The 16,805-nt window shown below is 34.1% G+C and overlaps 2 protein-coding genes across 6 annotated transcripts; both read right to left on the reverse strand.

Annotated features, from left to right (window-relative positions):
* Positions 1-93: 93 nt before the first annotated feature.
* Positions 94-6,447, reverse strand: rskn-1 (the record flags this gene model as incomplete). 5 transcript variants are annotated; one of them, NM_059918.4, is made up of 13 exons in its annotated part: positions 6,245-6,393; positions 5,029-5,145; positions 3,300-3,416; positions 3,087-3,249; positions 2,850-3,036; positions 2,621-2,801; positions 2,506-2,576; positions 2,039-2,459; positions 1,759-1,991; positions 1,464-1,707; positions 1,055-1,414; positions 675-817; positions 94-581 (listed from the first exon to the last, which is right to left on the reverse strand). In NM_059918.4, coding segments are annotated over exons 1-13 (2,355 nt in total). In that variant the 5' UTR covers positions 6,362-6,393. The 5 variants fall into 5 exon arrangements, with proteins under 5 accessions (NP_492319.2, NP_001021602.1, NP_001379180.1 ...); NM_001129032.5 differs by having other exon boundaries at positions 101-587; positions 675-823; positions 6,245-6,349; NM_001026432.5 differs by lacking the exons at positions 94-581; positions 6,245-6,393 and adding an exon at positions 5,649-5,747 and having other exon boundaries at positions 724-817; positions 1,055-1,158; positions 1,202-1,414.
* Positions 6,448-10,665: 4,218 nt separating this feature from the next.
* Positions 10,666-13,749, reverse strand: daf-8 (Smad protein daf-8). The gene is made up of 6 exons (NM_059920.6): positions 13,639-13,749; positions 12,602-13,078; positions 12,205-12,404; positions 11,608-12,000; positions 11,201-11,484; positions 10,666-10,991 (listed from the first exon to the last, which is right to left on the reverse strand). The coding sequence occupies exons 1-6, from the start codon at positions 13,729-13,731 to the stop codon at positions 10,798-10,800; spliced, it is 1,641 nt and encodes a 546-aa protein (NP_492321.1). The 5' UTR covers positions 13,732-13,749; the 3' UTR covers positions 10,666-10,797.
* Between the last annotated feature and the right edge of the window lie 3,056 nt (positions 13,750-16,805).

Consider the following 16,805-nt stretch of genomic DNA (forward strand, 5'->3'; position numbering starts at 1 on the left):
GGAAATACGAAAATGAAAAAAAATTAAGTTCACCGAATCAGAAATCAAAAAGCTAACTATCTTATCTTATCAACCACTGTTTGACCAAAAACTATTGTGAACTGTACAAGCAATTTATTGATTTTCTCAATTTAAAACAAATTAAAGGGAGCATTAGAAATTTAAAACATTCACAAAATCTTATCTCTGCATATAAGAGAATATGAATAAATGAAGAATTAGAAGGAAATAAATGATTCAATGCAGAAAATCCCGTATTTGGCTGAAAATTCTTTTGGATGCGCAATTTTAATCACAACATAGGCGATAGAGGATTTGGAAGGGATGAGTGTGATGAGTAAATAAAGTTAGTTATTGTTTGGATGAAATGAATGTAATTATGGAGTCAATAAATAGTTATTTAAATTGGTGATTGGGCTTCAATGAGGAGCATTTGTTGAAACAATTGGATAAATGTTAGTAGTATTTAAAAAAGAAAAAAGTAAAATCCGTGCGTAAAAATGAATCGATGTATTTACAAGTCGTCTCGACGGTACATTTTGGTGAGCGGTTGGCAAGAATTTGACATTGATCGGTCGGTTCTGCAACTTTATGGAAGGTCAAAGTGAATTTATAAGATGGCTGGTCTGCGTTGTCACGATAAGAGCCAGCGACATTGAAGAAAAAAAACGCACCATGCATTTGCTGACACATTCTTCGTGTAGTTGGCGTAAAGAATCTCCTTCATTCGTCGTTTCGCAAGTGCAGACGATCCAACTGGACGAAGTTGAACACTTGGAGCCGATGCGATTGCTTTATATGTCTGCTCAAGTGCAACCTGAAACTGATTTCACAATTAATTAAAACATGGCGCTCCGAATCCTCTTATTAGAAAACGAAACCGTATTGTAACTATTATGTATCGATATTCAAAACGGTTGAATTTTTGAGGAAAATTTTTTCGGATTTTGGGCAGAATACCTTTTTTGTTTTTTTTTAAGTAAAAAATCTCGTTATGTTTGAATTTTTAAATTATAATCGTTTTTCATGTGATACAAAAAAACCATCCAATTACCTTGACATTTTGCATATCAAGCTCTCCAACTTGTTCTGATTGAATTGGCCGATCCGGAAGTGCTTCCTTTTGTCCGATCCACTTATGTTGCAATGCTTGTTTTGCTGTGACTCTTCTATTTGGATCGACATCTAACATCTTTCTTACAAGATCCTTTGCTTCATCGGAAATTGTGTCCCAAACTGGATGTGTCATTGAAATCTTTCCATCTCCAACACGTTGTAATATCTGATCAGGTGTATCATTTGGACCCATCGCGAACGGAGTGCAGCCGGTGAGCATTGTGTGAAGTAGAACTCCAAGGGACCAGACATCACAAGAACGATCGTATCCTTGTTTGCGAAGAACTTCCGGAGCCACCTAGAATTTTAAACTGTCTAAGAACTGCATATAAATCTTATAAACTTACAAATTGAGCAGTGTAACATGGAGTCATGAGCATTCCATTTTCTGCTCTCGATTGCTTGGCAAACCCAAAATCAACAATTCTCAACGAACTTGGATCTCCGTCCTTTAAAGCGAAAAGAATATTTGCAGCTGTCAGATCACGATGAGCAACTTGTTGGGAGTGCAGATATTGAACTGCGTTCAAAAGATTTGCCATAATAGCGGCAACTTCCTTCTCGCTTCCCAACGACTTCTTGTTCACAAGTCTGAAATTTTGAATTTAGTTTCTTTTAAAAACTATTTTATTTTAAACTGACTTGTCCAAAAGTTCTCCTCCTTCACACAACTCTTCAATCATGTAGATCGCTGTCTCATCTTCATAAACGTCGAACAATTTAACAACAAATTGATGGTGAGAGTGTCTCAGAAGAATATCAACTTCCTCTGTTGCGTCAAACACTGCTTTCTTGACAATCTTCACAGCATATTTCCTTCTTGTAGCCTTCATTTGGCACTTGTGAACCACCGAATGTGCACCATTTCCAATTTTCTGAAATCATAAAATAAAATCTGATTGTTAAAGAAAAAAGAGTAAACCTCGAGAATCTCATAGTCATCAGTGAATGGATTTGTTTTTGCTGTTGGTACAGATCTGACAGACTTTGCGATAAGCTTTCTCTCCTCCATAACTGCATTTGAGACAAATGAAAATCCTCTGAATATCTCGTGGCCGTTGGCAGATGCAGGAAGAGCTGGAGAATCTTTTGGTGTCCGTTTCGTGAATTCTGGATCAAAGTACGAAGTGCTATCGACAGTGGAGAGTGCTGGTTTGAATGGTGGATCAATCTCTTTGTTGAGCAACTTCACAAAATCAATTTTAGCAAAAAATGCATGCCGTTTGATCTCTTCAACGCCATCGGGGCCCGCTCCGAGGCGGTTTTGCGAATTTCGTTTAAAAAGAGCTCGAAGCAAAGATTGAGCCTCTTGTGTCAAGAAGTGTGGCATCGAGAGTTTGGCTCTGAAAATATAAAAATATAAAACATTTGAATATTAAGGAAAACTACTTCAAAATCTGCGTCATAGTGTCATTTCGATCTCTTCCTTGAAATGGCAAGTGTCCTGTGAGCATCTCAAACTGAAAACAAAATCATTATAAAATTAATAATTTTTGAAACAAACCATTAACACTCCTAAAGACCAGAAATCTGCAGCCATTGAATGTCCACGCCGATTAATAACTTCTGGAGCCATATATTCCACTGTTCCACAGAAACTATAAGTTTTCTTCTCACTATCGATTGCTTCTTTGCTGAGCCCGAAATCTGTGACTTTGATGTGACCATCAGCATCGAGCAGAATGCTGAAAAATAATTTCTCACAAACAATCCATTTGAAATCAAATATATACTTTTCTGGTTTCAAATCTCTGTAGACAATTCCTAAACTGTGGAGATGTTCCAGTGCCAATGTGAGTTCTGCCAGATAGAACTTCACATCATCCTCTGTGAACATAACCTCTTTCGATAGTCGAGTGAAGAGATCTCCACCACGCAGGAAATCGAGAATCAGGTATAATTTTCCTTCAGTTTGGAAAGCTGAAAAAAAGTTTTGAAATTATTTTCAGTCATTGCATTACTTTCCATACCGTAATGCAGTTTGACGATGAACGGATGCGAAATATGAGCCAGGATGTTCCGTTCTAGCTTCGTTCGTTGACGATCACGGACTTTCAGCGTAGCCTTTTTCAGAACTTTCATTGCATAGACATGCCCTGAATCTCGTCCACGTACTTTTCGCACCAGAAAGACCTGAAACAAAGAATAAAATTCAATTGTCTCATAGGTTTTGAAAATGAAACCTTTCCAAATGATCCTTGGCCGAGGACTTTGAGCAGTTCAAACTGTCGAGGATCGGCCTTCTCACCACACTTTCGGACATCTCCAATGTCAATTTCGGTTTCTGATGATGAATCGGTCTGAAATAAGTTTGATAACATTCATATTTTCACATAAAATATTTTGCTTCAAACATGAACATTACGTTTGAAGTATGTTCGTCATTGAAAATTTCATTTTACAAGTCATTAATTTGATGATTTGAACGGTTTGAATGATTTGAAATGATAGGTTTGTAGGTCCCTATTTAAAATGTCCTCTTTTAAATGACATACGTTCCGTTCAGAATTCCGGATTAAATTATAAATATCTTCTTGCTTAGTTTTCAATTACCATTTATCTATAAGCCTACTGATCAGTCAATATTTTGGGGAAGAAATTAATATTTTTCATAGAATCAGAAAAAAAACATGAATAACTAAAATCAGGGAACACGACCAGCAGATGAATGAAGCAATGTGGATTAAAAATAAGTGTAACCATGGGAACTTCGGGAAATTGACGGAAACGAAATAAAGAAAATGATTGATGACATTTTGAAGTGGAATAGTTGTTCGACCACAGGAAATGCAAAAAAAGGAGCGCATCAGCTTTGCAAATACTACTTTAAAATGAGAGCTTTCCAGGAAATAAATTCTTGTAAAGCTTCAAGATAATAAATGCATGAGTTCTAAAATAATAGGACATCGTTGTAAAACAAAGAATGGAGGAAGTATTTACCTTTTCTTCTCCTTGTTCGATTTCATTTTCAGCAAATTCTTCAACTTCCGCCAAAATTAACATGCGTCAGAAACAGAAGAATAATAATTGGACAAATGATGAACAATGAACAATAAAAAGTTTCAGGAGCCGCCGTAGTAGCTTCTTCTGTTTCTCGTCATCGACATTCGAGTAGAAGAGAAATGCAGTCGAGGAGAAGAAGAAAACTGGAGAAACGGGAAACTTTTGAGTAAAATGAGGCGGAAAAGTCAGCCGATGATGATGATGAGCAGAAAGACAAAAAAAACAGGAAGAAAAAGAAGAAAAGAAACTAGCAGGGAGCTGAGGAAGGATAAGAGATGAAAAAAAGAGGTGTGCAAAAGCAGTGAAAATGAGAAAATTGAAGAACAGAACGGGTCAAAAAACATCAGGTGTCTCAATGTTTCACCCAGTTTATCGTGTTTCTCTCTTTTTTCATTCATTTCGGGATCACAAATCGTGTTCTTGAAATTCAATAAACTAGAAATTACTCATCGAGGGAGCTTTTCCCAGGATCTGTTGAAATCTAGACTCAAAGTACCCCAAAAAGAACGAATTGCTTAATGTGACTTCTCAAAAAAATCAATGGAGTTTCTAAACTTTAAGAAAAGAAATAAGAAATTTTATGAAAATTTTATTTCCAAAAAAATATGAATTTAAATCTAATTAGGACTTTTCAGAAATCTTGAACCTCTGTAATTTTTGACATTTTTTAAAAAAGAAGTTTTTATATGAAGAAGAAGTTTTTATATGAATTATGAAATGCGGTATTTTTGGAATGTTTCGGGTCCTTTCAGCAATAAAAAAATCGCTCCTCAAGTCTAAAAAATATTGCAGCACTACTAATAAATTCCAAGGAATAATGAATGTAATTTTATTTATTTTTTTTAGAACGCCATGCTATACAGTAAGCCAAGCTTTCTCATGCTCTAAATTCACTTTCACAAATAATACCTTCCAATTCATCAATCGAAATCCATTATTTGGCGGTGGTTGAATGATGTGGATGCTGCTGTGAAAGGTGTTGGTGGTGTCACTAGAACAATCCGTTGGATCCGATCGCATTGAGACCTGAAATTGGCGATCAAGAAGATAGACAACGTGCATTTTGGAATTCATGGGAAGGTCTTTCGTTGAATATTGAACTTTGTAGTTATAACCAGAAAACAACAGAACAAGTGCACATAGCCACAACAATCACATTTATATTTAGAATGTATTCATGCGTTTAGGTAATATTTTCTAATTTATAATAAAGCAGAACAGGATTTTCGAACACTACAGCTTAAAATTATAATTTATTTTTCAATTTTGAGCATATTTTTCTTACCATTTGACACAGTGCACCAGGATTTAAAAGCAAATTAGATAAATTTCGAGATATAATCTCGAAAAAAGTCTGATTTGGATGCATTTTCTGGACAGTAAAACAGTGAATAGTATATTAAAATAACCACTACCATATCAATTCATGTTCCATTATTTACATTTTCTACTTCTTCATCTAAACTAGTTCCTTCTTTGAAATTTCTATTCTATTTCCGGACGACTACAAACCGGTAGGCTACACATACCGTATTAATTTTTCGAGATTCCAAAAAGTTTCGGAACGGCAATTCAAAATCAAAAGTCATATGGGAGCTTGCAAGAAAATTAGATGAAATAAGTTCAAATTTAAAATTGGATATATGGATAAAATGGGCGGTGTCGACCCCTAAAAACGGAAAGCGCGGGGCAAGCAAGCATGGCATGTGAACAAATACAGAAAGTTTTCAGAGCACGAACTGTGTTATCCACGCGCGGAGCCTGCTTTTTTTGGAGAGAAAAATTATTTGATTGCTTGATGGTAAATTTGGAAGCAGTAGACAAAGGGACGGATTATAGCGACCAAAAATAGAAACTTTCGAAGTTTCCCGATTCGGATATTTTCTGTTTGACTAACTATAAGGAGATTCGGGGGAGCCTATTGTCAAAAATAATTGTTTTTTTTATTTCATTGGCTCGCTAGATTTTACAGTAAATATTTATGAAAAAATAGAATGACTTATATAGCCATTTGGAAATACTTTGCAAAATTGAAGTGAAATTTTTGAAAAAAAATGCAATTTTTAAAAACATATTTTTAGATGTATTCTAAATATGATTTTTAAAAACTTTTTTAAAAACTCACATCCATCCTGTGATCCTTGCACTGATCAATGCCTGGTGATACATTCTCGATGGAGGATGGTGTGATTCCGAACGGCTCTCCAAGTTGAGCCAACGGCATTCCTCTCTGCAAACCCATTTTTCCAGAATGGTAGGAATATGAAGAGTGGGAAGAGTGAAATAATTCAGATGACGTGAGGATTCAGAATTATTCGAGAGAAGGGGGAGTGTTTTGCCTTCGGCGAAAAAAAGTAGATAGCAAAAAAGATGAAGAGATTCAGACATAGACAACAAGAGCAGGCTTATTGGTTTGAAGCGGAAAAGGAGAAGAGAAGGAAAACAGACAGAAGCACAAGAAAGAAAATAGTGACGTCAAGTGCGAATTCGTGCTATTTTCGTGGGACACTCGGAACATTTAAAACTGATTTTCAGCAAAAAATCACTCGTCTTTAATTTTCTTTAAAAGAAAAGGATTTTAGAAAGAAAGGAAAAGCTCGAAGAGTCTCAGAGAATATCGAATTACAAACATTGATTAAGAGCAAAGGCTTGAACTAATCGTGTCAATTTGACTCATTTTGAAGTTAACGGCAAGTTATTCTATTAAATTAGAAAATATGAAGTTTTCGAGGAACTCTGATCAACGATTCGAAAATAGTTGTAGTCTTCAATACAATTCACGTAGATGTGACTTGAGCCTTCAAAAAATAAACTTTTCGGGAGAACTTTTTCGAATTTAAAATTTATGTTTATAAGATTTATGGCCTGCCAATATAATTTTGGAAAGAAATAATCAAATTTTTCACATTGTTTTTTAAATTCCAAACAACTTGATTTTTTGGATCTCGATTATTTCCGAATACGGCGAGGCGGGTGTTAGTGCACCTGTTCTAGAAAACTTTTCTGAGGCTTGTGAATACAAGAAGGCACACCAAAGCTCACTTCTAGGAAAACACGGTGAAAATGAGTTCTTATAGTGTTGGTGTGCTCAGCCGACTTCTTTATTCTCTTTTTTGGCCAGCAACGAGACGCCTCCATCCTCACCGACAGAAAATAATTCATGAGACTAGGACAAAATGGGGAAAAATGAAGAATTCTTTCTTCCACTCTCTTTTATTCTCTTTGCAAAGCGAAAACACATGAAGATTTCTGTTTTTGATTTCTCGACTATAGCTCAGTGATATTTCTTTCAAAATTCTCTTAAAATGAATTGATAATTTCACTGAACACGAGTGTGAGAAACATATAAGGAGAAAAATTTACAAAATTCATGATGCATTTTTTATAATTTGTGGGGTAAAAATTATAACAATTGCCGAATAATAATCAATTTCAAACTCAGTCCGAAAAACATTTTTACTTCTAAATTTGGTAGTTAACAAAATTAGAATAAATTATTCAAAAAAGAAAACGGAATTTCGAGGTCAAGGAAGGTATAGAAATTCGCACAAGAAAAGAAAAAACAAGAAACCGCATACAAACGATTTAAAAAATGGAAATTTTGAACGCGAAACAAAAGCAAATAAAATGCATTCATTTTGCATTCGTTCGTTGGAATCTTCCGTTTCCTATTTTATTTCCCTTTTCAAATGATGCCGATAAAAAGACGAAAGACTTTTTTTTATTTCTTAGAAAAGTTTAAGTGTGAGCGGGGGAAGGAAGTTATCAGAAGCTGGAAAAATGCGCGAGCACGACTAATTTGAATGTATTAGAAAAAGACGAATCGATAGGCGACAAGCGGAAATTAGAATTTATCAACTTTATATAGAAACTATTAAAACTTAGAGTAAGCCGAGAAAGTCGTCAAACATTTTTAAGAAGAAAAAAGCGTTGCTCGGGATAATTTTTTAGATAAATGCCTGCATTATTAATAAAAATGCTCCAGCGAGCTGGAAAGCAAGCGAAAATCTAAATGGATTCTCCGAGGGAGAGAATGTTTCACTTTGGAAGGACACATCCGGGAAGCACGCGCGCATGAAAATGTGATTAATTTTGGTTTTTGGATAGATTTGAGCGAATTTCTGTTGAAATCTCGGAAAATTCTTGCAATTCGATCTAAAAAAAGTTTTAGAAAGTGAGGAAACTGTTTGAAAATTGAAAAAAAAATCGGTCGAAAATGAAATTAGGAGAGCGTTTTTCCCGCATTTGGGCAAGTTCCCGCCATCGGAAAACAAACTAGGAATGCTCAAGTAAGTAAGAATATATGCCTAGTTTAAAGAATATTTATATTAAAATTTAAATAAATTTGAAAGAAAACGTTTTTTTGTCTTAAAAACTAGTTTAAAACAAAACAGTTTTAGTGAAAATTGAAGAAATTATTTGAAGAAATAGTAAAACAATAATCCCACTGTTTTCGCTTCGAGACGCGAGGTTAGTCTTTGGCTATGTACCTTTGAAATCATACGGTAGGTCGAGTGACGCGAAACATGTTTTTTAATTAAAAATTAAAAATTTCTTCAGAGATCTCACTAAATAACCTAAAAATTTTAACCTCTGATTATTCTTTTCATTCAAAAAATTTTTGCATTGAAAAAATGCAATGCAAACTGCACTTTAAATTTTTAATCTATTGAAAACTTTGAGGTTTTGACCTCAAAAACCAATTTTTCGCTATTAAAATTTTTTGAAAAGCCAATTCAAAAGCCAAATTAGCGTGAAATGGAGAATACGAAAAAAAAGACGACGTTTGAGAGCACCAGCACATCGATCCCTCTCCTGCTCGCCCGGTGAAGGAAAGAGCTCTTCTGAAAAAGGAGTCGTTGAGAGAGAGTACTTGTGATATAGAGAAATATGGATACGAGAGTAAACGTGAAGAAGAGGATAAAAGCAACGGCGCCTCGAGGAAGAAAAAACGAGAAGAAGAAGACGTGGAGTGGTGGTGGCAGACGAAGAGTAAGCTCAAAAGAGCTCAGGCAAAACCAATTTGGCAAATGTTTCTCATGTGTATTTTTATGTTTGACTGCAGCTTCTGCTTTGTTCCTTTTCTGAATGAGCAGCCAACAAAATTACATGTTTCTTACTTTTTTATTTTCCTTTTCAGAATTTCATTGACTAGTTTATTTATCTATTCTAATTAAGCAAATAAACTGAAACTCACGAGCTTCCAAACTCGCTCATATTTGCAAATGGAAGAATTACCTTGCAAACTGTGTGAATAAATATGTTTCAACTGTCACAATTCATTTTGCCTAAAATACTTTAAAATATTTTTCCAAAGTCTGTAAAATTATCTTCTCCTCGGAGTCTTCAGAGTCAGTTTAAAACAAACTTACAAAAAAATTATTGAACCTGTAAAATCCATTTCTCCTTTGAAAACTTTTTAGAATCCCAGACAAACAATAAGTTAAAAAGGTACATTTTTATTGAATGCAATAAAGAGAAAAATCATTAAAAAATCATTTAAACTACATTATTATTATGCACGGTAAAGCCATTGCACAAGGTGACACACAAAAACAGTACATTTGAAAGTAAAATTAGATAACTTCCGATAATTTGCGATCAAAAATGTTTTTGTGGTATAGTTGTAAACCTTGTAAACAAACTATAAGCAAATGGCACCAAAACCAGAATGAGGGACTGAAAACTGAGAGAACTACAAAAAGAAAGCTGCTGTGAATAAAGAAACTAGATGCACGAAAATGAACGGAATGAAGAGATGAAAGAGAGAAATGGGGAAAAGGACAATTAATGAAACCTGAGGTTATTGGAGTTTTACTTGTGGAGGATTCAGATCAGGCGTGGGTGGCAAACAATTATCTAATCATTTCATGGGCAAAATTGACAATTTTAAGATAAATTCCCACATAAATACCGAACAAATTTAGGGATTTTTTTGTCTAAAATCAGTTTGAAGTACTCAATTTCAGAAAATTCTTCCAAATAACGTGGCAAATTTGGCAATTGCCGCCTACGTTTGATTTAGATCTACAATTCTTAGAACCTCCTCCTTTCAACCGATCCTTTCACAAGTAAAGTGCTCCACTCTCGCAAGAAAAGGTTTTGATTTCACGCTCCAATATCAAAACGAAACTTTTTTTAAATACTAAATTACTTATTGAAAACAGATCACTGTAAAACTCTAAGCCACTTTCTGGATAAATAAAATTTCGATCTGAAACATTTTAAGCGTAACTGTGCACTACTTTCGACGGACGTAAAACTGCTCGGATAACTATTTTGATGATTTCCAAGGATTTTAGGGGGTTTATATTTAAGTGAATATCCTGGCAGCTTTTTGAAAGTGTTTTTTTTTTTGATAATATTAAATTTAATCCATCAAGCTCGATCGGAAAAAATCAGACCAAAATTACATTTCCAAGGATTCTAGAATATTTGGCTACTGTAAACACTTTTAAAGTTGACATAAGTCGTTTAAAAGCTGCAAAAAGAAATCTCGAGCAGTTCTAAAGCCCTCAAAAACAATGTAAAAATACACAGAAAAAGTTTAAAATCTAAATTTTTAAATAAAAAATTTTAAAACTCGTTTTGATGTTTTAGAGTAAAATAAAAACCTTTCTCTATCAACAAAATTGATCACACGCAAATTGGAGATTAGGATTTTGGCAAAGAAAGAAGCTAAGTTCTGGATGAACATATACGTGGTGGAGCTCCCATACAAGTGAGTACACTATCGACCCAATGCATCGGATTATTCAAATGAGCCTGAAACCAAACAGGCGATCGGAGGACGGTTGAACGACGATAGTGTTCTCCCCAACCTTTGCAGAACGAAACACGAACTGTGCACATTCGTGAGAGACAGTAGACGTCTGAAATGTTGGAAGAAAAAAAATGTAGCTGACTAGAAGGTTTGAGAATTCGTATTCTCCGAAAGTTGCATCGGTAAAAACTATACACCAAAAAATGTCAAAAACTTTTTATAAATTATTTTTAGTTGACAATTTTGATATATCGCACAATAGCCGTACTTTGGACGAAAAGTAATATGATATAATAGAAATTACTAATTCACTCTCACCTTGATATGTCTTCTCAGCTGCTGTTCTCAGCTGTTTGGAGAATAATCTCATGTCAAAAACTTTCATAGTTCCAGTTGGAGGCAACTTTGATACAGTATTCAATTGGAAACCATTCTTCATATTTGCACCGATTGACTGTACAAAAACAGGAATATTGCACAAATTCTCTACATAGACTTCACCAGCTAACAAGTAAAATCGAACACCCTTTCCAATGAGACCACGAACTTCGGCCGTTTGTGGAGAGCGGTTTGGATTGTTGTACCAACCAAGCGAGAAACGGCTGTAATGATGTTATTTTGATATTTACTTGAATTTATGTTTTAGTTCAGTGTACACTAGTGAATGTAGTTAAAATTCAGATGCGTGTAAGTTCTAGACCAGGGCTTCTGTCAATGATACAAACCTTCTGGTTTCTGAGTCAGTGCGACTAGCTGTAAATCCATCGATCAGGCAGTGATGCCCTTCTACATCGGCTTTCTCTCCAATCATCGTTCCTTCTTCATAATAAATTAATTTCAGCCAACTCGGCGACTCTTCATATTCTACACATTCATATATTCCAGCCTGTCGTGACAGATCTCCAAGTTCTAATGCCGAAGATCGATAGAGTGGTCGAGGTTCAATTGGTGTGATAGGCCGTCCATCTGCATACGTTGGCTTTCGGTTTCCATTGTTCTCTGATGAAAAATTCTCGGAATGCATGATGTCACTAACTTCGGAATCATCCATCATTTCTTGATCCAGACTTATTGTATCATTTCCGTTTGGAATAAACTCTCGAGGAGAAGCTGCATGACTGTAAATTTAAAGTTTTATAGATCTAAACTAATATTTCAATTTTTTCCAATATTCAACAGTTTCGTCGGCCCGACCGCCAAATTTAATTTTTTTTTCAACCTTTAGGTCGAATTTCGAATTCTACTTTCAGTTTAGCCAGTTCTTTAGATTGTTGAATCAGTATTGTAAAAACAAAAAAATTCCAAAAAAGTGAAATTCGTACCTAGCTGGAGATGAGAGTCCAGATCTATAATATCCGGGTTCCTCGTCGTCTTGTCGATTACTTTGTTGCAGTAACGATGCGAAAGATGATCCTAATGACATCGTGGTAGAGCTACACGGACTTCCATCAAAAGAGCCAAAATTTCCGTAATTCATATATTGAAAATCTCCGTTTTCAGCTGCATATCGATCATAGAGAAGCTGAAATTTTTATTTTTGAATGTGAGGGGGTGACAGTGGATGTTTTGTAGAAATACGTGCAAATATTTCAGTCAACGTTTTTGGTAAGTTTGCAAATTTCCAAAATTTCTAAAGAAAAAAAAAGATTAATTGCAACTTATTTACTGGATTTTGCATTTTGGAAAGAGTTCAAAAAGGGATATCATCTCTCAACAAACCTTAATTTCATCTCCTCTCATCGTCACATTTGGCACATCCCAACTTGCAACCACCTGTTCCTCTTTCAAATCCTTTTGATTCCAATCATCCAGTGCATCCTCAGTCCGAATCGGAGGTTCACCGTAATCCAATTCCTTATTTACAATAATTGGTGGAACTTGGCACGTCGGTAGTTCAACCCATCGATAATGATACGGATTCAGACAAACATTCCGACTATGGGAATTGAATGCATGTCGACACGTTAATATTGATTTCACTTGAGATTCATATCGAATAACCGGAAATCTGAATGCTCTCAAGACACACATGATAGCTCGTCCAAAGTTTCCAATGAGTTTCTCATTGTGTGCAGGACAGCATCGTGTTTTTGGATCACCTTTAATAACGGCATCGTAGAAAGCTTCAAAGCACTGGTGTTTTTTAGCTACTCTAGAGAGTAATCGGGTAACTTTGAGAGCCCAGTAGATTGTTCCCTAAAAAATAGTTGAGGATAGCTTGACACTTCAAATAGGGCAATTTTAAGGATTTGAATTTCTTAGGAAAAGTTTACTATAACAAAATTTAAAAAACAAGATATGGGCTTTTCTCTTTTCCTGTAATTTTCTCTTTATTTTTTTTTTGGATCTTTTCGAGTCTCCAACATACATTAAAACCTTTTGTCGTAAATATCCTTTCAGTTTCTTTAAGTATTACTATTTTTGAAAAAAAATTGTTTCCTGTTTTAAAAGAAAAGGCTAATTTGAGAGACACATTCTAAAATTAGAAAACGTATAAGTTAATGTTTATGTAGGTTGATTCTAAATATTTTAAAATAAAAATTCGCTAATATGTCTGGACATTTGATGTTTGATCAAGATACGGTATCTCTCAACTCTGCTCTTTTTTAAAGTTTCTTGTTCACTTACTTGCTCGCCGGCTGGCCTAGAATATGAAATTTAAAATTTGCAGATGGCTTTTTAATTTTTAAAAGTAGCCAGCGAGACTATTTGTGTTGAAAATTCAAAAAAAAAGTTTCAAATCTTCAAAAACATACATCTCCTTCAGTGATAATAGTTTCTTCTAACACTTTTTGAGCCATTGCCTCAAGTCTGGGATCAGTAGGTTCTGGTGAAGGAAAATCGTCCATTTTCGTAGTTTTAAAACTGAAATTTCGAAGAATTAAAAAAAATATGGGAGGAGATGTTAGGCTAGAATAAAATCCAAAAAAATGGGCCGAGCTTAAAAAGCAACGACCACAAAAAAGGACTGATTTGGGATAAAGAATAATAAATAGTACAGATGATTTTATATATGAAATTAATATTTTTCGTTGTGCATTGCCGAAATTCAAAAAAAATTTGAATCAGAAAACAGAATTATATCCAAAATGATAATAGAACCTTCTGGTAAGTCATAAGAGTCAGGTGAGCTACTCAAATGGGCGGAGTTTCAATATCTACATAGAAAGGCGAAATGAAAGAATTATGAAATTCAAGAACTCGGAATGAAAACTGGTATGAACGTGTAAAAAATGATAAGAAACAACAGTTTGTGATAAGATTTTTGTGTTGATCAGAATCGTCATCACCTATAAAATCAAGGAAAAATAGAGAGAGAAATGAAGAAAAATGAGAGGAAGTTTTCATTTGATTTATTCAACTTTTAAATGGATTCGAAGTTTTTTCGATATCAGGAACGCGGTTCCAAAATGATCGAAAATCTAGATATTTACCTGAATCTTGATTTTGTTTTATACAGAATTTTTCTGAACTCAATGAAGCCGATGACTCCTAATTAATTTATTCAAGTTTCGTTCATTTAGATATGACAAGGCATCACGAAGATCTCAAGACTCACCCGGCTTCTGATACGTGACCTAGAAATAGTTATAACTCGGCCAGCAATTTATCAAAAGCAAAAAAGTTGGGAGGAAAGTATAATTTCATCTTTTGAAATCGTTTCTCTTAAATTTTAGCAAATGTCCATTTTTAGAATTTCTTTGACTATTTTGAGTTTTTATTTTAAAAAAAAGTCCATTAATAGAAACTAACATAAGTACTACTAAGAAGGCGTCATATTGTTATTTTTGTTTCAGATGGATGTACGTCACTACTTTTTATTGAGGTGCTCTCATGAGGAACCAGAATAAATAAACTATTTTATAACACACTGTACCATTTCCAATTGTTTAAGAAATTAAAAAAATAGAATAGAACTCACAGAAAATCAGTTTTTTTCTGAATCTGGCGGCGAAAAAAGCCAAGATATGGACGGAACCTAATTTTGGGGTGTTCTCTAAGCAAATTTTGAACATTGATTTCGAATACTGAATGTTAGAAGAACGCCAAATTGACGGCGAATAGATTAGGAAAAAAAGGTTTTCAAAACAGTAATAATGTATTTATAAATTCTATAGAAGTATGACATTCTGAGAATATTATAGAAAAAGAGATTTCGTATTATTATTATTATCAAATCATTCTGTGAATCTTCGTATCATATGACTTACTATTAAACAACCAAAATGAGCTGAACCTAAAGCCTTGAAGACCACGAAGTGACCACAGATTAAATACTGGAGGAAGAAACAAAACAAGTAAATAATCATAACAATTTATCTATAAAATCCTTTCAAAAGTTGAAGTAAACAACATCCTTTGAGATATCATGATTAAAAAGAATGAATAATGTTTCTAAATTTGTATAATCCTCTTCCTCTTTTATATTATTTTTATGATTTCTTCTGACTTTGAAGAGAAACAAAATCGGATTCAGATAAATTTCGAAAATTCTTGATTAACTCGGATTAAATGTCTCCTGACAATTGCACAACGAGCAAAACAGATGAAGGGTAGAAGAAGAAAGAGAATTCGTAAGTAAAGAGAATCGAGAAGAGAATAGAAACTGACATAAAAAGTTAGAAGGTTTTATGATTAACATATATCGCATGTTTCTTCGTGTATCGAGAACAGTTTTTTCTCTCTTTCAAATGGAATTTTGAGAGCGAGAAAATTGGCAAATATTATTATTTTTCGTACATGTGAATAGTTAAGAGCTCTCTCCTATAAGAGTATATTTAACTCGACAGGAGGGGTTACTGTACCCATGTACATATTTCTGCGTTGCGTGGCCGCGAATGTGAAAAAACTCGGCCACATTCATGAAAATTTTAATTAAAGGTTTAAATTAAATCACTCATATGGTCAAATTGGCGAACATCATAGTTAACATTTTCAAAATTTGCTATACGTTTTCGTATTCAGTGACAATTACGTTGCTTTTTCTACAAGTTTTATATTTGAACTACGTTCCAATAATTTGTATTTGAACGTTGTATGAACCTGCAAGATGCTCGGAATTACTAAAAATAAAATCTTTAGAAAATCTGGCAGTTTTCCAAAATGTGACTGAGATTTTTGAAAAAAGCTCACATATTCTTCTAAGGCGATTTCACAACTTTTACAGGCTAAAATGTTTTATCTTGGATGGGATTTTCCTTTTGAGAAAGATGTAATTAATACTGTCAAAAATCAAGACCAAAAACTTTAAAAAAATTTTGATTCTCGAACTATTACACAAGCTGGGTAAATCGACACATAGTTAGAGGTTCACATAAATTTTCTTCCATTTTTAGAAAAAAATTTGGGAGTTTTAAAGCTTGCTCAAATTCAGTCAGCAAAATGGTATACAATTTAGTTTTAAAATGTTTGGCTTACTTATTTTCCTTTCAATTACAAAAATCTACATTTGAAAACTAACTGAGTATATGTATCGCTCATAGAATTTTGATAATCATGTGAGAAGCAGTATGTAATGAGTTCGGAATTGCTTGCATTAATTTTGTCAATGAACTGTTACCAAGGTAACCATAAATGTGACTGGATGAGTTTGATGTAATGAGCTCTCGAAAATTGATATCATTTCAGTTCTGGATGATGTGAAAATATAATAGTAACGGTTCTTTATTTTCAGAAAACGTTGGCTTCAAAAGACTGGTCAGGTGCCGAAAAGGGAAGAGTGAAAGAACATACATATATGGTGTTCGCTAAGGCATGAGGATGCGCAGAGATGGAAAATTATTTCAAGTTTCTATAAATTACAGAAAATTGATTTTTGAAATGCCAACATTACGGAGTAAGAATAAAGTTTAACTTCTTATTCAATTGGTAGAATGGAAAGAAATAAAAAATGGAGCAACAACAAAAGAGGAACATAATTTCA

Source organism: Caenorhabditis elegans, chromosome I (genome assembly GCF_000002985.6).
Source record: "Caenorhabditis elegans chromosome I".
NCBI lineage: Eukaryota > Metazoa > Nematoda > Chromadorea > Rhabditida > Rhabditidae > Caenorhabditis > Caenorhabditis elegans.

Excerpts from the sequence above, each read along its gene's own strand:
- daf-8 (NM_059920.6), bottom strand. The coding sequence starts at position 13,731 with ATGGACGATTTTCCTTCACCAGAACCTACTGATCCCAGACTTGAGGCA. Across the intron at positions 13,079-13,638 it reads CTATTATCACTGAAGGAGAT|GGAACAATCTACTGGGCTCT; the intron begins GTATGTTTTTGA and ends ACTATTTTTTAG. Across the intron at positions 12,001-12,204 it reads GGACTCTCATCTCCAGCTAG|TCATGCAGCTTCTCCTCGAG; the intron begins GTACGAATTTCA and ends TTAAATTTACAG.